The sequence below is a fragment of the Balaenoptera acutorostrata genome, chromosome 15 (assembly GCF_949987535.1).
Source record: "Balaenoptera acutorostrata chromosome 15, mBalAcu1.1, whole genome shotgun sequence".
Taxonomy (NCBI): Eukaryota; Metazoa; Chordata; class Mammalia; order Artiodactyla; family Balaenopteridae; genus Balaenoptera; species Balaenoptera acutorostrata.
The window spans coordinates 66219092-66242924 of record NC_080078.1 but is presented as its reverse complement, the minus strand read 5'-3'; the positions used below and the strand labels follow the sequence as shown (position 1 = coordinate 66242924).

Sequence of the window (23833 nt, the reverse complement as noted above, 5' to 3'; positions counted from 1 at the left end):
AGGATTTACTAGAATCTATGAAAAGTCCCAGGCATGAAGAATCATTCTAAACTTTTTTTAAAAAGTACTTATTTGGCTGCGCTGGGTCTTCGTTGTGGCATGTGGGATCTAGTTCCCTGAGCAGGGATCAAACCCGGGTCCCCTGTATTGGGAGCACCTAGTCTTAGCCGCTGCACCGTCAGGGAAGTCCCTCCAACCTTGGATTAACAGAGAAAGGTCTTGTGAAACGACACCAAACCTCATTAGCTCACCTCCAGAGATCTCTAACCAAGCTGGGTAACAGGCTGAGAGAAAAAATGCTTCTAACAGAAACTCAGAATACTCAGACTTGTTTTATTATAGTACATGGGCTGGGAATGATGGGAGGGGGTGGATGTTGTGGGCAACCACTGCCCTGATTAGCACCGGATGCCCATCCCAATGGCCATGAATGTGCCAAAGGTGCCGCCACTCTGCATCATGGTTTTCCCGATGCCGCCCATCAGCTCCCGACCCCGCATTCCGATCCTGAGAGGAGGAAACCAAGATGGGGCCAATTGGGAACAAAAATACAGGGAGGAACATTAACTGCCCTTTTCCAATTTGTGTTGATAATGGGCACTGCTGAAGTCTGGCAGGACATTATCTCTTCCCACATGGGTTGTGTAATGCCAAGGAAAAGGGTCCATTAGGGTCTCTAGGTGGATTCTGATGAATGTATCAACTGACTTCTGTTTGTGGGAGGCAGCAGAAGCAGTATAAAGTACGTGGACAGGGAAACCATTTTTTTGTGCTGGTTTATGATCCAATAAAACATCTGTCTTTTAGACGGTTTCCTAGTGTTAAAACAATGATAGGGGTGTCAGACCTGGGTTCAAGAACTAAGAATGCAATTTACAGGCTGTGTCAAGTGTAAAATGAGGATCACAGCATTCATGGCACTGTTGTGATAACGGCATTTAGCACCGTGACTGACAGTAAGTGCTCAGTAAATGATAATTTACAATCTGGAAAAATGGGAATAGTCTCTTTTACGTGTGAAAATGACAGGGTGTAGAGTTTATCTGCTTAGTTTCTACATCCTGTTCCCAGTAAATTTAATCAAGTTTGTTTCACTATGCGCAATTGGAAATAAATGTAACAGCAGTAAGACAGTAAGAATAGCCTTTTATTGAGCACTTAATATGTGCCAGATTGTGTGCTAAGTGTGGTCTGATTTGAGCCTTATAACTCTATACGATGTAGAGGTTACTGACCTCATTTTACACTTGAAACCCAGGCTCCAACTTGCCTAAGGTTACAAAATGAGTAAGGGGCCAGAGAGCGGTTTGAGTCAGAGCTCATATTCTCAACCATTTAGGCTTCCAACCTGTCCTCCCAGACTTAAGGTGGTTAGGAAATCAGTCTCGCTTGTTAGAGGGCAGCGAGGGAATTGGAAAGAAGTAGGCTCTATTCCAGCGGCAGGCCGAGTGGTGTGGGGAGGGAAAGTCCGGTAGTCCCGCCCAGAGATCACGGCCCGCGCCCCTCACCTGAGACAGGAAAAGGTGCCGAAGAGCGCCCCAGCTGCCATGCCCACGGCGCAACCCATCACAAAGCCCATCTTCACGCGGTCGAAGCAGCTTGGCTGTGACTGTCCATAGGGGCCCACGGCCACCGGCATCTGCGGGGTTCGAAGGTTTGCGGAGTGCGGGCCTAGTCGCCAGCCCGAGTCGGGCAGGGGGCGTAGGAGGTGGGGTAGGGAGCGGGCCCAGGGGTTCGGAGAAATCCGGGAAGGAAAAGAAGGGCGTAGCCCGGCTCCATCACCCTCTGAGCGTTCGAGTCCCCGCGCCGCGGTGCCCCCACCTTACCTTGCTCGCGGCCTCGGTCGCTCAGCTCTACGTCTCACACGGAACGCGAGGCGGAGCGCACTCGCGGCCGGAGGAACCGCTTCCGGGGCGCGGAGTAGTACTTCCGGGAGCCTGTGGCAGGGGACAGCAGCCATTTCGGGCGCAGGGCTGCCACCGAGATGATGCTACTGAGAACCTCTTGGAGGCTGGTGGCCGCGGCCGCCCCCGCCGCTCCCTGGCCGAGGGCGAAGGCACCCACTCGGGGGCTGCGCCTGCGCGGTACGCTCCGGGGCCCGCTCGCTGCCACCTCCGCGGAGGCGAGGATATTTCCCTTGGGCGCGGGGACGCACCTGCATATTCAGGAGCCTCCCTCTTCCGCCCGCTACCCAGACCCTCTGACCCTTCCTCTTGGCTGCACCCCTCAAACTTTCTCATGCCTGCCCTCCGAACGGTTGACTTCGCCGCGCGCCCCGCTGCCGCACTTCAGATCCTTCCCTGCAGGCCCTCAGAGCCCTTGATGCTCGGCCTTCGGACCTCTCCTGGCCAAATTTTAGAGATGCCAGTCGTCCAGCCAGTAACCTTTGAAGGCGATCTTACATACCGTCTCCACATTCCTTCTCAGTGGCTTTGCCCTTTCAGAGGTCTCCTCACTCCCAACGATGTAATTTGAATGTTGTCTCCGCAACCCCCTCCAAGAACCCTGTCTCTCTCCCTTACCTCTTTTTACAGTTGGCTCAAGTTTTCTGATGTTTAATTTCCTTTTCCACTGAGATTCGACCTCAGTATCCCTTGAATTTATCTCACCTCCATCCAGCTTTTACCTGCTGCTGTCTTGGATGCCCTGTGTGCATAGTTGCATCCTCTCACGTGGCCACTCCGTTCTATTTTTTGTCAGTTGTAGACCATGCTCCCCAGTCTGCTGTTCCCTCAGATGCAGCCACTGCTCCGGAGGCGGAATCAGTGCTGCGACCTCTGTATATGGATGTGCAAGCTACAACTCCTCTGGTAAGGATCGAGGGGCAGCTTTCCCCAAGCTGTTTTTAGGAATTATATTGTAGAAGTGGCAATGCACAGAAATGCCTGAATCACTGTAGAAGTAAGAGCCATTGAGAACTGTGTGTTGGGAAAAGCAATGAGCCAGGAGTCAGGAGGCTTAAGTTGTAATCCTCTAGAAATGGCTTTACTACTTACTAGCTATTGATCTTGGACACATCACTCAGTGCAGGCACTCTGGTAGTACTTAAAAGCATAGGCTCTGGAATTAGCCGGACTGCTACTTACTACGTGAATTTGGGCAAGAATTAAATAGGTTAAAAGACATAAAGCAGCCCTTAGAACAGCGCCTGGCGCATGATAAACACTTGAATATTAATGCACGTTTTCATCAACATGTGGACTCTGTCATGTCCTGTGCTCTCGTAGATCACATTTCTTGGCAGGAGTGGAAACACCTGCAGACACAGCTCTCAGGACAGGGCAATATTTGTAAATTATCTGAGCAGATGGTAGGATAATCTGATTTAAGATGGGTTGGTAGGGGAGTATATTAGGCTAACATTTGGTTAGTACCTGAGGGCATGGAAGAATGTTTGAGGCCTAATCTAGGCAGGGTCTGAAGGGTTGGGAGTGTGCTGAGGCAGGTTGGGCAGGTCTCAGGGGATGGAGTGGGGCCCGAGTTAACTATGGGCTCAAGGAGACTGATCTATTCTGTTATGCTCAGGACCCTCGGGTGCTTGATGCCATGCTCCCTTACCTAGTCAACTACTATGGGAACCCACATTCCCGGACACATGCTTATGGCTGGGAGAGTGAGGCAGCCATGGAACGTGCTCGCCAGGTTAGTACAGAGTACTCTAGGAGTTCTGATGTCAGAGGGTCAGTGGCCTGTGGGAGGCATTTCTTTTTTTGTAGCTGTGGGTGGAGGTGGAAATGGCTTGGGGCTCTCTCAGGAAGAGATCCAAAGAACAAGCCTTTGGAGTCCCTCTGAAGGCATTTGATTAGTTCCCACATTTCCTAGCTAAATGACCTTTGGCAAGTTATCTGATTTCTCGAAGCCTCAGTTTCCTCACATTGAAAATGGAGATTGGGAAGGGCCTGGGTTCGATCCCTGGTTGGGGAACTAAGATCCTGCAAGCTGCCCAACATGGCCAAAAAAAGAAAGAAAGAAAGAAAAAGAAAATAGAGATTGTAGTAGTTCCTACTTCTTAGGGTTACTGGGTGTATTAAATCAGACAATTCTGGTGATGTGTTTATTAACGTGATGCCTATACATGCTAAGAACTCAGTAAGTGCTTTTTCAAAAACACCAAAGTTATTATTTTGTATTGGGCTGGAAAAGAGCCTGGGATCTGGGATGTAGCTGAATATGTCCCCTTGTCTGATTCTAGTGGGTACAGAGCTGCTTCTTGAGCAGTTGATAGAATGCAGTGGAGCTCTTCTTGCTCCAGACCTTTGTCTTAGTTGTCTCTGCAGCTGCATTCCTGCCTAGGGAACTGATGCTACTTATTTTTGTTTCTTGGCTTGCAGCAAGTAGCATCTCTGATTGGGGCTGATCCTCGTGAGATTATCTTCACTAGTGGCGCTACTGAATCCAACAACATAGCAATTAAGGTAAGAGAAGGGAACCAAAGGGCATATCTGGGCTTTCCTGACCTGGGAGGTGGTGTCCTGCCATCATTTAGGCTCGTATATATTTCCCAGCCACCCACTTTCACCCTATTGTGAAGAAAAGACAGACACATACTCTTTCTGATTTGTTGCTTCCTTCAGCCCTTTGCAGTCTACTCTATCTTAAGTCTTTGCTCCTGTTGAACTGAGTTCAGTGAGGTAGTTGGATAGGAAAGGAGGTGGCTCTTGGACCATCAACCATGTGGTGTTTTGGATGGCAGCTACTTCAAAGGGTAAATAATGGTGACTCAACCCTTTTCCCCATCCTTTTGATCTAGTCACAGTGAAGTCCAGAATACACTTGTAATTGGATGTATTTCTCTGCTTCTTGTTACCAGCTTCACACTTATATCTGTGATTTCAGGGCTGCCTTCCTCTCAGCCTTCCCTTTCTTTCTGATGAGATCTGTTTGCAGCAAGTTCCTCCTGTTTTCTTTAGATGTCCCCGTTTTGTACTGGTTGCTGTGGTGCCTTCTGCAGACATTCACTTGATCACCCATTCTGAAATTAGTCACTCTATCCTTAGGACCTACAGATCTTCGGTGCTATCAAAAGTAAAATTCCAGTCTCAGTAGTCATGTCGGTGTTTCACAGAACATAATCACGTCTGACTGGGTCTGGTTGCCAGGGTCACTTGTTTAAATACCAAGGCTCTGGTAAATTGTGGGCTGCTGTAAGTTCAACTCTGGCTCTACCCCCTCTCACCACTGTCTGTCACCGGTGTTGCTAGTATTGCTTTTTCTGACCTTGGACTGAGTGAAGGAGGCCTAGACCTGGGCCAGGTTCCAGAGTCATCAGTACTCTGCCGATCCCTTTAGAAGGAAGGTATCCTTCCTTGGGACTGCAGAGGCCACAGAGCCAGGGGTGTGGTCTCTCCAAAGATGAGAATGGTTTCTGGAATGGGGAGCATTTTCAGAACTTTGAAAATGTTTGCTTTGAAGGTTTCCGCAGATTCCCAAACCTAGAGGCCAACGATTGCTAGAGTAGTTGCAACAGCTTTCCCCTAGTCTCCTGGACGGGTAGAGTAAATATCTGTCTGCTATTAGTGGATTCAACACTTTGGGTGAGATAGGAGGTGGGGAGGGAACTTCTAATGTTTTCGTTTTTATGTTCCTTGTCCTCAAGAACATACAGTTTTTATGTAGTTATAATTTTGGCCTAATTAGTTTCATGTTCTGCTTTTAAAGTAATATTCTTATAAGCTCTGGGAGGGACTGGGTTGCACATTTTTTTTATTTTAATTTTTTAAAAGGAATTCATGCATATGTGGTGAGATTTTTTTTTTTTAACCCTATGGAAAGGTTTAAAATAAAGTGTAGGTCTTCTACTTCTTCCTCCCCTATTCTGACCTCAAGTCTGTTTAGTATTGTCCTAGAAAACAAATTATACATACATATGAATTTGCTTTTAATATTTTCACATATTGTAGCATGCCACATTTATTCTTCTGTAACCGTTAATAACATATCCTGTTTTTCCATTTCAAACTCCATAGTTTTTAATATAACTATATTCTTTTTCATGGAGTTGTGTTACTGCAGTTTACTGTTCATTTCTCTGTTGTTGGATGTGTTTAATCTTTCTATTTTTTTAAGGATTGTAAATATAACTAAAGCATATTTTGTCTCTAAAGCTTCATCTATCCTTTGAAATATTTCCCTAAGGCAGGGGTCCCCAACCCCCGGGCCATGGACCGCTACCAGTCTATGAACCAGGCCGCACAGCAGGAGGTGAGCGGCAGACGGGCGAGCGATTGAAGCTTCATCTGCCGCTCCCCATCGCTCGCATTACTGCCTGAACCCCGCGCCCCACCCCCCCATTCATGGAAGAACTGTCTTCCATGAAACCGGTCCCTGGTGCCAAAAAGGTTGGGGACCGCTGCCCTAAGGTAAATTCCCAAAAGAGGAATCACAGTAAAGAGTGTGAATTCAGCTTTTAAAACATCTTTATAAATGATTTCTGAAGAGATTATAGTGTAAATAATGCCATCAGCGAGGAATGCGTCTATGGGTTTCACTTCTGCACTGCCAGCTTTGGGTATCACCATATTTGCATGTTTTGTATTTAAATAGAAATAAAAGAGACAGACTTTTCCTGGGATGCAAGGATAGCAATGTTCCCCATTTTCCACCTATGGTACAATAAAAAATATATTTGGTCTTTGTCCTGTGTTCCTGGCACAGGGCTTCTAAAACCTTGCAGTTTCCTGAATGCTAGGAATGTGTTTTGTTATTCATAACAAGCCCCTTTGTACCATACCTGACTTTCTGGTGATGAAGTGATTCATGGTGGGCCCTTAGATAGTTTCAAGGGACATGCTGGCCACTCCAGAAGGACCAAGAATGGGATTAGAGAGTTGTAACTTTCATCTGGGGAAGAGAGGGGGGCTGGAGATTGAGTCCAGTCATATGACCAGTGATTTAATCAGTTGTGCCTGTGTTATGAAACCCCCATAAAAACTCTGGAAAACAAAACTCAGAGGAGCTTCCAGGTTGGCAAACTCATAGATGTACTGGAAGGTGGCATTCTTAGATTCACAGGGAGAGGGCATGGAAACTCTGTGCTCCTCCCTGCCCCAGAACTCACCCTGTGCATCTCTTCCATTTGGCTGTTCCTGGGTTGTATCCTTTGTGATAAAGCTATGATAGTAATATAGTGTTTTCATTGAGTTCTGTGAATCATAGAGAATTATTGAACCTTAGGGGACTGTGGGAAGCCCTGTATTTGTAGCCAGCTGGGGAAGTATGGGTGGGTGACTTGTGACACCTAGGCCTTACGGCTGGCATCTGAAGTGGAGGCAGTCTTGTGGGACTGAGGCCCTTAACCTGTGGGATTTGCGCTAATTTGGGATAGTTAGTATCAGAATTAAATTGAATTATAGGACATGCAGTTGGTGTCAGAGAATTGATATTGGAGCATACTGCCTTTGTCCACTTACTCCTTACAACTAGGATGGAACTCATTGCTGTCTCTCTGAGTATATTCTTCTTCCTTTCACCACTACCAATTTCTAGGGGGTGGCCAGGTTCTACAGATCACGGAAAAAGCACTTGATAACCACGCAGACAGAACACAAATGTGTCTTGGACTCCTGCCGTTCACTGGAAGCTGAGGGCTTTCAGGTCACCTACCTCCCAGTGAAGAAGAGTGGGATCATCGACCTGAAGGTAAGAGGGATAAAATAGGAGGAGCCTGGCTTCAGCCTATAAATCTATCTCTTCAGCCTCAGCTGGAGCTTGAAGGACTAGATCTAATGGTGAGGGAGGGGTTTAGAGAAATAGGCCTTGCAGTGTGACTCAGAGTATGTTCCCCTTGAGTGTGTACCATCCTCCTTTTCTGTGGAAGATTTGTTTCTCAGCTTTGTTGGTGCTTCCTGGTCTGCGTGAGAGCCACCACGGGAAAGCTCTGGCCTCCTTCTCCCTGCACTGATGTTTCTCATCCTTCAAAAGAGTAGGTGTAGTTTTTGTGAAGAATATTTCCCTTTTTGGCCCATATCTTTATATGTCAATTTTGGGTCCAAGTATCTTCTCCACCAAATTTTGGATATCAGCATCCCTAGACAAATCCTAATATATAATTTGTGGACAGATCCCTGTGATGTGCAAATAGAGATAATTTTACTATTTTCTTCGCAACCTGGAGGGCTTTTATTTCTTTTTCTTGCCCAGTTACCCAGGCAAGAACTTCTAGTACAAAGTTGAATAAAAGTGGTGAGAGCAGATACCCTTGTTTTCTTCCTGATCTTAGATGAAAGCTTTCACCATTAAGTAGGATGTTAGTCCCTGCCTTCAAGGAGCTTATATTCTAGTGGAGGGGACAGTTAACATGTAAACAAACACATAAATGAAATAATTATGAATTGGGATATATGCAATAAAGGAAGTAAACAAGAAGCTGAGAGAAACATAACATTGAGAACCTACATTAGACCAGTGTCAGGGAAAGCATAATAGATGTTGGGAGGTTGATTACTAGTTTCTTTTTTTTTTTTTTTTTTTTTATTTATTTTTATTTATTATTTATTTTTGGCTGTGTTGGGTCTTCATTTCTGTGCGAGGGCTTTCTCTAGTTGCGGCAAGCGGGGGCCACTCTTCATCGCAGTGCGCGGGCCTCTCACTATCGGGGCCTCTCTTGTTGCGGAGCACAGGCTCCAGACGCACAGGCTCAGTAGTTGTGGCTCACGGGTCCAGCTGCTCCGCAGCATGTGGGATCCTCCCAGACCAGGGCTCGAACCCATGTCCCCTGCATTGGCAGGCAGATTCTCAACCACTGCGCCACCAGGGAAGCCCTAGTTTCTTTAAGATAAATATTTCAGTCAAATGTGGTCCCTACCTCAGTGTTGCAAATAGTAGCCTTGTTTTTTACTACTTACTTTGTTCTTTGCTGCTTTTTACTCTGACAATCTTATGTAGGAAAGGCTCCCCCTCTTTTTTTTATTAAACTTTTAATTTTTAAATAATTATAGATTCTCATGCAGTTGTCAGAAGTAATACAGAGAGATCTCATATCCCCTCTATCAGTTTCCCTTAATGATAACATCTTACAGAAGTATAGTATAATATTACAACCAGAATATTGATGTTGATAGAATCTATCCATCTTGCTCTGATTTCCCCAGTTTTACTTGTACTCACTTGTGTGTGTGTTTAGCTCTATGCAGTTTCATCACATGTGTAGTTTCATGTAACTATCACCACAATGATGCTTCATGGTCTTTTTTTTTAAGATTTATTTATTTATTTTTATTTATTTAATTTTATTTTTGGCTGCGTCGGGCCTTAGTTGTGGCACGCAGGATCTTTGTTGAGGCATGCAGGATCTTTTGTTGCAGTGCGCAGGCTGTTCATTGTGGTGCGCGGGCTTCTCTTTAGTTGCGGCCTGCGGGTTTTCTCTTCTCTAGTTGTGGCATGCAGGCTCCAGGGCGCGCGAGCTCAGTAGTTGTGGCACATGGGCTTAGTTGCCCTGCGGCATGTGGGATCTTAGTTCCCTGACCAGGGATCAAACCCAGATCAGATCCGCCTGCATTGTAAGGTGGATTCTTTACCACTGGACCACCAGGGAAGTCCCATGGTCTTCTTTTAAAACCACTAATTTGATCTCCATTTCTTTAATTTTGTCTTTTCAATAATGTTATGTAAATGGAATAATATAGTATGTAACCTTTTGGGATTGGCTCTTTTAATTTAGCATAAGTCTTTGGCGAGTCATTTAAGTTGTTGCACGTCTCAGTAGTCTGTACCTTTTTATTAATGAATAGTATTCCATGTAATGGAAGTACACAGTTTCTTTAACCATTTACCTGTTGAGGGACATCTGGGTTGTTTTTAGGTTTTGGCTATTATGAATAAAGCTACCATGAACATTTATGTATCGGTTTTTTGGTGTGAATTTAAGTTTACATTTCCCTGAGGTAATGCCCAAGAGTGCAATTACTGGGTCATATGGTAATTTCATGTTTAGTTTTATAAGAAACAAAAACTACCAAACTGTTTTTCAGTGTGGTTGTACCATTTTAGGTTCCCACCAGTAGTATGTGAGTGATCCAGTTTCTTTGCATCCTCGCCAGCATTTTGTGTTGTCACTATTTTAATTTTACCCACTCCGGTAGGTGTGTAGTGAAAGGCCCCTTTTCAAGACTAAGCTTGCGTACATTCTGAGTTAGGGAGGACTTTGTTGGTACCATATAGTTTCCTTACTCCTGATATTCTTAGGAACTAGAGGCTGCCATCCAGCCGGATACCAGTCTGGTCTCAGTCATGACTGTGAACAATGAGATTGGAGTGAAGCAGCCCATTGCAGAAATAGGTGAGTATCGTGGGTGGACCCTGACGCTTGCCCACCCCTGGGATCCATCTAAGGAGCAGGACTGGACTAGGAGCTGTAACACTTTATAAAATTAGGTAAGGAAACTAAGAGAAAGAGAGCTTCAGTTCCTTGTTCAAGGACATATTGTAAATGGCATAGCTAGTATTTGAATCCAGGTGTAGTACCCTTTATGTTGTTTTCATTTCACTGCATTTGGTGCAGAAAACAAAACAAAAAACCTCCACCTTTTTTCTCTTCCTCTTTTACCTTTTTTGTTTTAGAACATCTCTTTACTATGCTCATAGAGCCAGAGACACTCACCCTGTAACCTCTTAGGTACATTAGCAAATAGATCTGTTAATCTTTGCTTCTTTTAAATCAAAAGGATCTAAAAGTTAATCTGATATATTGAAAGGCCAGTGTTAATGAGGTAGGAAGAGTCTTATGAATCAGAATATTGGGAGTGTTTTGATTGGGTGTTTTGCACTTGCTCTTGTTTATTCTAGTCAAGGACACTAGAGCTGAGAATGAGAGAGAGACAGAGACAGAAAGAGAGAAGGAGAGAGAAGTGATTTACTATGTGGCTAGTGGCCAATGCCATGTATAATTTTGCCTTAGAACTCATGGTACATTGTGGGACCACTGCCAGGTTACTTCCTAACATTGTGCTGTGGTTCTTCCCCTTTGTTGTTTTCTCAGGGCACATTTGCAGTTCCAGAAAGGTGTATTTCCATACTGATGCAGCCCAGGCTGTTGGAAAAATCCCACTCGACGTCAACGACATGAAAATTGATCTCATGAGCATCAGTGGTCACAAAATCTATGGTCCGAAAGGTACTAGCCCCTCCTAGAGTTCCTCCTCTCTGGACCTCCCGGCAAATTCTTTGACAGGTGTTCCTGGGACTCATTTGGGACTATCACTGCTTTCAGAGGAAATTGTATATTCAGAGTGCCCTGCAGAATGCAAGTGTCATTTAGCAACAGCTAGGAACATGTGCTTATTAATAGATTCTAGGAGTTACTATATAGCAGACCATTCTTCACTGGTTTCTTTAGAAAATACTTTCATGTAGATGTTAATTTGGTTGAGGAACAAAGGTTTTGTCGTATCAAATTAGCTGGATAAGTCCAGTTATCTTGTCTACCCCATTGTGATTTGCAGATCAATATTCTTTGAGTTCTTCATTCCCTCGTGTCTTGCTTTAGCCTTAGGGGAAGATTGTATGGGCTTTTATGTTTCTTGGTGTTTGTTCCTAGTTTTAGTAGTCTTTGCTTCTATTAATCTCTCAAGGATACTTGTCTGTTTCCTATGGTCCTATTGGCCTAGGAATGTTTTCTAGCTGGAATTCTGCCTCTGCACCCCAATCTTTGGGAAGAGACTATTGTCCTCTATTTTATGGAGGTAGCCATCCAAAATGAACGACTCCTCCTCTGTCTCTTGGGTGAGGGCCTGTGGTGGTTGGTTATGCCAGTACGCTTGCTGTGTCTGCGGGGTGTGTCATCTGGATGTACACCCTGTGGAAAAAGGTGTGATAACTCCTGGAAGTATATAAGAGGGGCTTATTCTAAAGGCTCCCAGAGGTTGTAAAGAGTGTTTTTGTAAGCCCAACAGGTGTTCTATCTTTAACTAAAATTGGCTTATTGGCTTTTTTTGTAGATAAATCTGTTTTGATAAAATTAACTCATATTGAGCAGAAGCTCTGATCAGCACTTAAATGTGTACAGGTATCCCTCACTATCCAAACTCTTGCTTTTTGAACTCAGGATCTAAATAGATTTAGATAACATGGTATCCTTCACTATCCAGATGTAGTATCTGAGCACTGACTCTCTGAACTTGGGAACTGCAGAGATTCAGACAGTGTAGGATACTTGAATTTGATTTTATTTTAATGGGGAAATGAAATATTTCTTTTTTTTTAAATAAATTTATTTATTTATTATTTATTTTTGGCTGCGTTGGGTCTTCCTTGTTGCACGTGGGCTTTCTCTAGTTGAGGCGAGCGGGGGCTGCTCTTCGTTGCAGCGCATGGGTTTCTCATTGCGGTGGCTTCTCTTGTTGCGGAGCACAGGCTCCAGGTGCGCAGGCTTCAGTAGTTGTGGCGCAGGGGCTTAGTTGGTCCGCGGCATGTGGGATCTTCCCGGACCAGGGCTCGAACCCGTGTCCCCTGCCTTGGCAGGCGGATTCTTAACCACTGTGCCACCAGGGAAGCCCTGAAATATTTCTTAATAAATGCAGTGTGGCACATAAATTATTTTAAAACTAGGGTCCTTCATAATAAATTTGGGAACCATTGCCTCACTTGCTATGGTATCTGTAGTCTCTGCCTCAATAGTCAGTAGTTGTTCTGTGAGGGAGAAGGTGACCCTCAGCAAGTGCTCACTCTATTCAAAACCCTTGGCTACTTAGTGAATATCTTTGTACATTGATGCTCATATTTTGGTATGAAATTCCTATAAACAGATGTGCTGAGTCACAAGTTGTATACATTTTTAAGTTTTGATAGACCCTAGGAGATTATGCTAATTTTTACTTCCATTCTGACTTCTCCCCTTTTTTTCCCTCAAGGTTTTAATTTTTTAAAAAATTAAAAATTTTTATTCTATTTAGACAAGGTAATATGGTTCAAAATTCAAAAGCTGCAAAAAAAGTACACTGTGGAAAGTTTCTCACCTCTGTCTCTAAGCCATGCAGTTCCCCCTAGGGAGACAGTTTCTTGAGTATTTTTCTAGAACTATTTTATGCATTTATAATCACATATATGGGACTTCCCTGGTGGCACAGTGTTTAAGAATCTGCCTGCCAGTGCAGGGGACACAGGTTCGAGCCCTGGTCTGGGAAGATCCCACATGCCGTGGAGCAACTAAGCCCGTGCACTGCAACTACTGAGCCTGCGCTCTAGAGCCCACGAACCACAACTGCTGAGCCCGCGTGCCACAACTACTGAAGCCTGCGCCACCTAGAGCCTGTGCTCCGCAACAAGAGAAGCCACCGCAATGAGAAGCCCGCGCACCACAATGAAGAGTAGGCCCCGCTCACCGCAACTAGAGAAAGCCCATGCGCGGCAACCAAGACCCAACGTAGCCAAAAATAAATAAATAAATACATTTATAATCACATATATACTTCCCCCCCTTCCTCTTTTTTACTCAAACAGTAGCATACTACACTCATTGCATCTTCACCTAGCAATGCATCTTTTATTTTTTTTAACTAAAGTACAGACATTATTCACATTTCACCAGTGTTCCAACAATGTATCTTGGAGATTTTATAGTGGTAGTACAGAAGGAGCTTCCTCATTCTTTTACACATCTCCTTTGAATTTCAGGCATGGATGTACCATAATTTATTTGCCCATTTTCCTGATTGTGGACATCTAAGTTGTTTCCAATTTTTTGTTATTATGAATAATGCTGCGTTGCATGATGTCATTTTATACATGCATAGGGAGCTACTTTAAACCATTTTGGCTATCACTCCTTCTGGTATAAAATAATTTTGATAAATATTATGCTTTTGCTGCTGTTTCTTCTTTTCCCCCAATCTTTTTTTTTTGAAAGATGTCAAGCTTACAGAAAAGTTGAAAGAATATTTTGACCCCTTTGAAAAGTGATATTTTGTTTCATCTGCATTTTCCTTTTTCTCTTTTTTTTGTAACAAACTTTGTTTCCCAGGGGTTGGTGCCATCTACATTCGCCGCCGGCCCCGTGTGCGTGTGGAGGCCCTGCAGAGTGGAGGGGGGCAGGAGCGGGGTATGCGGTCTGGGACCGTCCCCACACCCTTGGTGGTGGGGCTGGGGGCTGCGTGTGAGGTGGCACGGCAAGAGATGGAGGTATGGGGAGAGCAGTTCCCTCCCACAAATTCTTCCCCTGTGCTGGGTCTCCTGTGTTGAGGCTTCTTGGCATGACTGGGTCAGATCTTTGCCAGAAGAGGTGGTTTAAGAAAACCATCTTTGTCCCAGTGCTGCTGGCATCTTATTGAGGGAGGTGTTATGGGCTCCAAAATCCAGGCCCTTCAGTAGTTACCAGCTCATTTATTCTGGGTTATTGAAACCATCTGTCCAGTTATTGAGCACCTCTGTGCTCAGTGCTGGGGATACAGTGGTCTCCATGAGCAACACAGGGCAATAGGTGGGTCAGATGCACAGTCACTTCTGGGCACCGGGCAGGGCTCCTCGTCCTGTGTGTTTCTGAGCTGTTAATGGTCACTATGCTTAGTCCTCCCTTGCCTGCTCCTCAGTATGACCACAAGCGGATCTCCAAGTTAGCAGAACGACTGACACGGAAGATAATGAAGAGCCTTCCAGACGTGGTGATGAATGGGGACCCTGAGCACCATTACCCCGGTACAGACGTGCCCATTCTGTCCCCATCTGGAAGAGCTGGACACTCTAAGCCTTCTCTCATAGTAATTCACTCTTCCAGGCTGTATCAACCTCTCCTTTGCATATGTGGAAGGGGAGAGTCTGCTCATGGCACTGAAGGATGTTGCCTTATCCTCGGGGAGGTGAGTTGGATTGGATAGACAGGGACTGTGGCAGGACCAATTAGTGTGGCTTTAAGTGTTAGGTTAATAAGCTTCCCATTGTGGAGACGACAGGCACAAGAGCTCTTAGTTGAGGGTAAAAGTCATTTTTGTAAGCACCTATTTTTAGCTGGCTGGGCACAGGCTAACGTTTGCCACCCTAGGAGGGCCTCCTGTGGTAGAGTTTTGTGCCTTTTGTGGTCCCAGGAGATGCGTGTATCTGTTCTAGTGTTATTCTGGTAGTTCTGTTACAGGCCTCCAGAATTCAAGGGTGCTTCAGAGGCCACCAAGGGTTTAGCTGCTGTCCAGGCCTGTATAGATAATGCATTCGGTTGTAGGGGAGGGGGCACCTGGTGCTCTGTTGCCTCTTGGTGTCACACCTAGCTCACGTGGTATCATGCTTTGGCAGTGTCCTTCTCAAGGAGGTTATCCTCCACAGGGGCCAGAGCAGCTAGCAGCATCTGGCCCTTTCGCTCTGTCAGATTAGAATGTCTCTTTTGTCTCCATGGTATGACTTCAGGGGTCTGGGGGTGGGAGCAAGATTGGAAGTTTGTGGCCAAAAGCAGATTTAATGCTGAACTGAGCAAGGCTCTGTGTCTTTCTCCTCAGTGCCTGCACCTCTGCATCCCTGGAGCCCTCTTACGTCCTTCGAGCAATTGGCACTGATGAGGATTTAGCTCACTCTTCTATCAGGTCAGTCATTTGAGCTGCAGCATTTATGAAAGGCATCCTCTTTTGTATTATTCTTCTCCTGTTAGAGTCTTCCTCAATTTAGTTTAACTTATCCCTTCTTCATTCTTCATGAAAGTTTCTCGAGCAGTGGTTCGCAGACCTCATCAACTGTCACCTGGGAAGTTTGTGAAAGATGAAGAGGTCTGAGTGCCACACTAGAGATTCTGATGCATTAGGTTTGGAGGAGGAGTAGGAAACTTCCTTCTAGAGTGATTCTCAGGTGGCGCACAGACCATGTTCGGAGAAACTCTGCCTTCTAGGGGAAGGACCATGTTCTCTCCATGTCTTTTGTGGAGTAGATCCTCATTGAGTATTTGCTGAATGAATTTACCCTGGTGCCACAGGTCTGATGCAGAGCTCCTCTCTGTGTCTTTTTCAGGTTTGGCATCGGCCGTTTCACTACAGAGGAGGAAGTGGACTACACAGTGGAGAAGTGCATTTACCATGTGAAGCGTCTTCGAGAAATGAGGTATGCATCATCGTACCAGAGACCCTTTGGAAGAAATTGCTGTGCTGGCTCCTCTCTTATCCTTAGGCTGTGTATTCACACTGCCAGAAACCAAAGTTTGAGAATCCTTGAATTTTAGGATTTAGAGATACCACAAAGCAGGAAAGTGGATCCTCTTGGCTACTTGTTTTCAGAGTATGAAAAGGTGTCTTTAAAAACTAAAGAACTGGACTTTCCTGGTGGCGCAGTGGTTAAGAATCCGCCTGCCAAGGCAGGGGACATGGGTTCGAGCCCTGGTCTGGGAAGATCCCACATGCCGCGGAGCAACTAAGCCCGAGCGCCACAACTACTGAGCCTGCACTCTAGAGCCCGCAAGCAACAACTACTGAAGCCCGTGCACCTAGAGCCTGTGCTCCGCAACAAGAGGAGCCACCGCAATGAGAAGCCCGTGCACCGCAACGAAGAGTAGCCCCTGCTCGCCGCTGCTAGAGAAAGCCCACACGCAGCAAAGAAGACCCCACGCGGCGAAAAAAAAAAAACAAAAACTAAAGAACTGAATAAATTCAGATGTTTTTCATTATTTAATTAAATTTTATTTATTTGGCTACATAGCTTGTAGGATCTTAGTTCCCTGACCAGGGATTGAACCCGTGCTCCCTGCAGTGGAAGTGCAGAGTCTTAACCACTGGACTGTCAGGGAATTCCCCGTTATTTTATTTTATTTATTTATTTAAAATTTTTAAAATTTATTTTTATTTTTGGCTGTGTTGGGTCTTCGTTGCTGCATGAGGGCTTTCTCTAGTTGTGGCGAGTGGGGCTCTCTTGTGGTGCGCGGGCTTCTCACTGCGGTGGCTTCTCTTGTTGCAGAGCACAGGCTCTAGGCGCTCAGGCTTCAGTAGTTGTGGCTCGCGGGCTCTAGAGCGCAGGCTCAGTAGTTGTGGTGCACGGGCTTAGTTGCTCCGCGGCATGTGGGATCTTCCCGGACCAGGGCTTGAACCCGTGTCCCCTGCATTGGCAGGTGGATTCTTAACCACTGCGCCACCAGGGAAGCCCCCCCATTATTTTATTGATAGTATTAATAGTTGTCATTGCGGCAATATCAATACAAAATTCGTGATTTGTAGACTAAGTTTAGGAAAACTCTCTTTAAGATAGGGATTCTTTTTTTTTTAAGGTAGGGAACTTAATTTGCGTTCTATGGCTGGACTTCAGGAGGTACATGATAGCCCTGAAATTGTATGCTAAGTGTTTTACAGTTGTGCATTTTCTTTGGAAGACAGTCCATAGTTTTCATAAGATACTCAAAAGGTTAAGAACCATTACTAAGGACTTCCCTGGTGGCACAGTGGTTAAGAATCCGCCTGCCAATGCAGGAGACACGGGTTCAAGCCCTGGTCCGGGAAGATTCCACATGCCGCGGAGCAGCTAAGCCCGTGCGCTACAACTTCTGAGCCTGCGCTCTAGAGCCCATGCTCCGCAACAAGAGAAGCCACCGCAATGAGAAGCCCATGCACCGCAACAAAGAGAAGCCCCCACTCGGTGCAACTAGAGAAAAAGCCCGCACGCAGCAACAGACCCAATGCAGCCAAAAAAATTAAAAATAAATAAATTTATTAAAAAAAAAAAAAAAGAACCATTACTCAGAGTTTTCTTTGTAAAGATGCTTATAAAGGTCAAGAGATGCTTTACCAGCCAGCTGCTACCAGGGGTTCCCCTAGTAGCCATAGAGCTCTGCTTCCTTATGGGAACATCAAGGCCTCTGGACTTTTTCAGAGCTCTGTTTTGGCTCAATTTGACTTTCAAGATTCTCTTGGTCTAGTTGGTGAGCGTGAGGAAGTTCAGGTATATATATACCTGCTTCCCTTTGTGAGCTCTCCCAGGCCTTTCTGGGCTCTGGATTTTCCTTTGCAGGGTCTAATTGTATTGCTTAAATATCTATAGCTTGCTTAGATTCTTCCTTGGCTTGGCTTTCTGGTACTCTCTGGCACACTCAGAGCGCATTTCTACTGACTGTGCTGCCAGGAAAGACTTATTCTTCCTATCCGTGTGGTTTCAGCATTTTCACCCTATTCCTTCTGATCCTTTAGAAACTGAATTCAACCTGGTCTCATTACCCTCAGCCAGAGTTTTATTTTGTGAGCCTATGATATTAACTGACCTTCCCTAAAAAGAAGGGACAGGAAGGAGATGGCTAACTTTAAGGAGACTTGGAAAATGTCAAATAGAAAGGTGTGCTGGGGGACTTCCCTGACGGTCCAGTGGTTAAGACTCTGCGCTTCCACTGCAGGGGGAACGGGTTTGATCCCTAGTCGGGGAACTAAGATCCCTGCATGCCATGGGGCACGGCCAAAAATAAATTAAAAAGAAAGAAAGAAAGGCATGCTGGGAATGCATAGTGTAATGGAGAGAGAGAAACCAAGAATAGAATGAAATTGGGTAGAAGAAAGTTAACTGGAGAAATCCAAACCAAAATCCCATGGTCATAACACATTGAAGTAATATCTGGTCTGGGAACATTATCTAAGGCATTCAAGCTGAAGGGGATCAGAGCTTAGCAGAGATATCTCAGCAGCAGTTCCTGTATGAGATGGGATGCCCAGGTCTAAGATCCAAAAGATCCTTTTGAATTGGAGCCAGGGATGTTGGAAGCATAGTGAACTCTGGGGAGATGAATCTGGTGAGAACTGGATAAGGGTGCTACATATTCAGGTGATTTAGGGCTAAGTTCTATCTCTGAGAACTAGAGCAAAACCAAGAAACAAGGGGACTTACCTGGTGGTCCAGTGGTTGAGACTCCACTCTCCCAATGCAGGGGGCCCCGGTTTGATCCCTGGTCAGGGAACTAGGGTCCCACGTGCCACAACTAAAGATCCTGCACGCAGCAATGAAGATCCCACATGCCACAACTAAGACCCAGCGCAGCCAAATAAATAAATTTTTTTAAAAACCCAAACAAACCGAGAAACAAGTGCTGAAAAGTCCATTTGTGTGTGTGGGGTGGGGGTGGGGGTTAGTAGAGAGGCTGAAACTCGCTGCTTACACACCTTCCAAGGGTCTTGATTCCCCCAGGGAAACTGTCCATAGCCTCTCATGACTGGGATGAGAGCTTCATGAACATAACCACACTTGACGCTGTTGGCTTGGCCCCATTGGAGCTGAGCCTGGGGTACCTAGTTATTAATGTTGGCAGCTGGGGAGAGGCTAGAGCTGACAAGCACTTACATATAGCTGAGAAAGACTTGATAACCTCTTGTGTTGGGGTCTTTCAGGGCAAGGAGGTAGAGGAGAGACAAGAGCAGATGGAGCAAGTCAAGGCTTACAGCCCAGGAGCCAGTGCTGCCTGCTTCCTAAGCCTTCACTCATCCAAATACCTCTTCTCTTTGGCAGCCCTCTCTGGGAGATGGTGCAGGATGGCATTGACCTCAAGAGCATCAAGTGGACCCAACACTAGAAGAGTGGGCCTCTGACTTTGTGCTGGCCTGGCTTCTCCTGCCTCATCAACCCATGCACAGCCAGGTATTTTGTTACCCCCAGTGGCTGCTCCATGTTCAAACCAGAATTGGTATAGCCCAGCTGACTTCAGCATTGGCCTGCTTCCAAGACAGAAACATGAGAAAACTGTCTTTCTCCAGCCTCAGCTCCTTTAGTGGGGACCACTACCCATTTCTCTCCAGGAGTCCTTCTGTGGTCTTACAGTGAGTGGATGTTCTCATCCTGAAACAGGAGGGACATTTGCTATGAATGATATTGCTACTGCGTGGGGAGCCCATACCCTTGGTGGGGGGAGCCCGAGGAACCAGAAGAAGGCTCTTTGTTCAGGGACCCTGATGCTCTACTTGGACATTTGAGTTGTTGCTTGCTGCTGCTCAGAGAGATTGACTCCTTCAGAATCAAGCATAATCATCTACAATTTCATCTTTTTTGTGGCTCCAAAGGCTACCTTTTCATATTGACTATAGACTGAACAGCAAGTTTCTTAGAAGGCTTGTCTCCTTGGTGTTCTTGTCCTTCTTTTCTTTTGACCTAATGGAGCCAGAAATATGTGTATAACTCTACCTATTATTGTACTAATTTATGTTTCTTTTTAAAAAATTGTTAATTTGCAAATTAGAGAAATAAAATCACCTTCCTCTATTTATTCTGTGACTTTATGAGAGGCTCAGGGAGAATTCCAAGCTGTACTTGGGAATCGTGTAGTAAGACTACCACTTCAGTTTATCTCCATAGCTGAGTCTGCTTGTCTATCTCTTCAGTCAACAATTATTTGCATGCCTCTCAGGTGCCTGACATTATTCTGGATATTGGGGATAAACTGGTTAACAGGACCAAAAAGGACCCTCATTGAGCTTTCATTCTAGTAGACAGAAAGTAAGAATTAAACAAAAAGGCTATTATAGATTGTGATGAGTGCTATGGCAGAAATAGAGTGGTAAGGGGAAGTAATGGAGAAAACCTACCATGCTGGGTGTACTAGGAAAGTTTTTTTGAGCAGGTGTTAATTAAGCAAAAACATGATTTCTAGCCATTGAAAGAGCTAGGGATGAGTGAGGAATAAGAAGGAACAGCAAGAGCAAAGGGCCTGAGGCATGAAAAAACATGGTGTGTTTGAGAAATTGAGAGAAGGCCAAAATAGAGTAGAGTTTTTCCATTTGTGGGTCTGAAACCACAGGTGGGATGTTACCAGCACTAAAAAGGGTGAGAGAAAAAATTTTAGAGTACATCACACAGATATTTTTAAAAATTTTATTGAAGTATAGTTGATTTACAATGCTGTGTTAATTTCTGCTGTACAGCAAAGTTACTCAGTTAAACATATATATACTCTTTCTCATATTCTTTTCCATTATGGTTTATCACAGGCTATTGAATATAGTTCCCTGTGCTATACAGTAGGACCTTGTTGTTTATCCATCCTATACATACTAGTTTGCATCTGCTAATCCCAAACTCCCAGTCCTCGCCCCCCCACCCTTGGCAACCACAAGTCTGTTCTCTATGTCTGTAAGTCTGTTTCTGTTTCATAGATATGTTCATTTGTGTCATATTTTAGATTCCACATATAAGTAATATCATATGGTATTTGTCTTTCTCTTTCTGACTTACTTTGCTTAGTATGATAATCTCTAGGTCCATCCATGTTGCTGCTGATGGCATTATTGCTGTGGAGTGCGGCGATGGTGCTGGCAACGTGGGTGATAAAAGAATTTACTGGGTCAGAAGTGAGGGTAGGACTTCCCTGGTGGCGCAGTGGTTAAGAACACGCCTGTTAATGCAGGGGATACAGGTTCAAGCCCTTGTCCGGGAAGATCCCACATGCTGCGGAGCAACTAAGCCCGTGTGCCACAACTACTGAGCCTGCGCTCTAGAGCCCACAAGCCACAACTACTGAAGCCCGCGTGCCTAGAGCCAGTGCTCTGCAAGGAGAGAAGCCACCGCGATGAGAAGGCCGTGCACCGCAACAACGAGTCGCCCCAGCTCACCGCAACTAGAGAAAGCCTGTGCACCGCAACAAAAGACCCAATGCAGTCAAAAATAAATAAATAAAATAAATAAATTTATTTTAAAAAAAAAGTGAGGGTAGAAAGCGAGATTTATTGAATACACTGCAAGGGAGCAGCAGGCGAGACCAAGAGGGGGTCTGCTGGGGGAGAGAAACGGCTTCTTTTATGGTCTCTTCTGGTCACCCTTGGGCGTCAAGGGCATTTGTCCCTGGGAAGGGGCTCTGGGGGCTTGGGGTCCTCCCTGTGGCACATGGGGCCTTTGAGTGGGGGATGGCCCTCCCCCTTGAGGGAGAGAGGGACAGTCCCGTTTCCAGTGGCCACGTTGCTTGAAGTTGAGACAAGGCCCTGGAGGCTTGGAACATTCCCAGCTGAAGAGCCCTGGTTGGCTGCAGTGGAAGCAGGAATGGGCCAGGGCAGCTGTCCCCGTTGGTTGGCTGGGACAAGCCATGGGGGTGCCCGAAATGGACAGCAAGCTAACAATTGCGGTTGCCATATATTGGGCCTGCCGTTTGTTTACCTCTTTCATCTTCCCGTTTAGCCCTCTGGGCTCTCGAGGCGTCCTCCCGGTTATTAAAGACCTTGAAGGCTGTATCTAATAGGACAGCAAAGGGAATTTGGGGTCCCTGTTCAAGGTTTTGGAGTTGTGTCTGATATCAGGTGAAGCTTGGCTGGTAAGGTGAACAGCCAGAATAGCTAGTCCCTCTGGACTCTTAGGGTTTAGGTTTGTGTATTTATGCATAGTTTCGGCTAAGCGGGCTTGAAATAAGGTAGGGTTTTCAGAGAAGTCCTGGGTTATTTCAAGAAGTTTGTTGTAAGTTACTGGCTTGATGACAGCCTTTTTCATCCCCTCAATTAGGCAGGTAATCATGTAATCAGCGGCCTCGTCCTCATGTAGGCCCTGTGTCGGTGGCCTGATATGTCCAATTTGGTTCTGTGTCAGGGACAGCCCCAGGTAGATGGGCATTGTCAGGGGTGCAGTCATGTGCTTCATCTGCCCAAGCCCACCCTAGGGACCAAATATGGGATTTTTCCTCTAGGGTACAACAGGTGGTCAAGACGACATAGATGTCCTGTCAGGTCAGATCGAAAGCCACCGTGAGTTCCTCTGAATTCCCGAATAAAATTGGTGGGGTCCTGACTAAAAGATCCCAATTTAGTTTTGATTTGTGACAAGTCAGACATAGGCAAGGGGACGTGAACTTTAATAGTGCCCTTTTCTCCATTGGCCACCTCATGGAGAGGCAAAAGATTTTCAGGGGGTTGAGGGTGTTCAGATATGAGGCACCTGAACGGGGGTGGGAAGGTGAGAGGGTGTCGGGATAGGGAGGAGGAGCGGTAGGAGGGGGAGCGGGTTAAGAGGAGTGCGTGGGAGATTAAAGGAGGGATGTTGGGGAATATCGGTGTCAGGCTTGGAGGGCAGAATTTGGAGAGGCATATGCGACAGGTTTGGTGTAATTTGGGGTTTTGTGACAGGGCCATGAAGGCCTGAATGTAGGGGACCTCAGAGTCCTTCCCAAGTTTTGACAAAAGAGATCAAGCTGCAGGATGGTATTATAGTTTAGGGACCTGTTGAGAGGCCAGACCTCCTGATCCGGAACCAAATGTTGGAGAGAGTTTGGAAATCAAATTTAGTCCAATTTTTTTTTTTTTTTTTTGGCCACACTGTGCGGCTTGTGGGAGGCTTTGGGATCTTTGTTCCCAGACCAGGGATTGAACCCGGGGCCACAGCAGTGAAAGTGCGAAGTCCTAACCACTGGACTGCCAGGGAACTTCCAAGTCCAGTTTTTAAGAATACATCCCAAAGGCGAGTCAGCAAGAATAGAGGGTGTTAGACCCATATTGGACCTTAACCAGGCACAGCGTCTACCGAAAAGGCATCTCTAGAGACTTCCCGGTAGGGCAGTGGATAAGACTCCGTGCTCCCAGTGCCGGGGACCCAGGTTCCAGCGGCAACTAAGGAGCCCACGTGCTACAACTAAGGAGCCAGCGAGCCGCAACTAAGGAGCCTGCCTGCTGCAACTAAGACCCGGCACAACCAAATAAATAAATAAATAAATAAATAAATAAATAAATATTAACAAAACAAAACCAAACAAACAACAAAAGGCATCCCTAGAGGGAAACAGGCCTCTGCCCTGTCCGCGAGGGACCTGAGGTTGCGCTCTAGACTGGGGCATCCCCCGAATAGAGGACCTCTTGAGGCGCGCTCTGTCTGACAGAGGCCTCCTGATGCCCGGCCGATCACCCCAAGACCAGGAAGGGAAGCGGGTCTCGGGCCAACCCAGAGGGGGAAACTCACTGGTTTTGTGGCGACTCGTTTGAAGTACCTGGAGATGTTGGCGGATCAG

The 23833-nt window shown here is 45.8% G+C and overlaps 2 protein-coding genes across 2 annotated transcripts; one reads left to right on the top strand and one right to left on the bottom strand.

Moving 5' to 3' along the window:
* Positions 1-313: 313 nt before the first annotated feature.
* On the bottom strand, positions 314-1943 carry ROMO1 (reactive oxygen species modulator 1). The gene is made up of 3 exons (XM_007193206.3): positions 1827-1943; positions 1509-1639; positions 314-507 (listed from the first exon to the last, which is right to left on the bottom strand). The coding sequence occupies exons 2-3, from the start codon at positions 1637-1639 to the stop codon at positions 399-401; spliced, it is 240 nt and encodes a 79-aa protein (XP_007193268.1). The 5' UTR covers positions 1827-1943; the 3' UTR covers positions 314-398.
* Positions 1944-1948: 5 nt separating this feature from the next.
* On the top strand, positions 1949-20118 carry NFS1 (NFS1 cysteine desulfurase). The gene is made up of 13 exons (XM_007193207.3): positions 1949-2084; positions 2701-2810; positions 3526-3642; positions 4332-4415; positions 7486-7638; positions 10183-10276; positions 10976-11110; positions 13955-14112; positions 14520-14625; positions 14705-14786; positions 15414-15497; positions 15916-16005; positions 19372-20118. Exons 1-13 carry the CDS (start codon positions 1985-1987, stop codon positions 19433-19435), a joined length of 1377 nt encoding a protein of 458 aa, XP_007193269.1. The 5' UTR covers positions 1949-1984; the 3' UTR covers positions 19436-20118.
* The last annotated feature ends 3715 nt before the right edge of the window (positions 20119-23833 follow it).

Bases quoted from the DNA above. Each gene is read 5' to 3' on its own strand.
- ROMO1 (XM_007193206.3), bottom strand. From the start codon at position 1,639: ATGCCGGTGGCCGTGGGCCCCTATGGACAGTCACAGCCAAGCTGCTTC. The intron at 508-1,508 runs GTGAGGGGCGCG...TCCTCCTCTCAG, and splicing joins GGCACCTTTTCCTGTCTCAG to GATCGGAATGCGGGGTCGGG.
- NFS1 (XM_007193207.3), top strand. From the start codon at position 1,985: ATGATGCTACTGAGAACCTCTTGGAGGCTGGTGGCCGCGGCCGCCCCC. The intron at 2,811-3,525 runs GTAAGGATCGAG...TGTTATGCTCAG, and splicing joins TGCAAGCTACAACTCCTCTG to GACCCTCGGGTGCTTGATGC. The intron at 16,006-19,371 runs GTATGCATCATC...TCTCTTTGGCAG, and splicing joins AAGCGTCTTCGAGAAATGAG to CCCTCTCTGGGAGATGGTGC.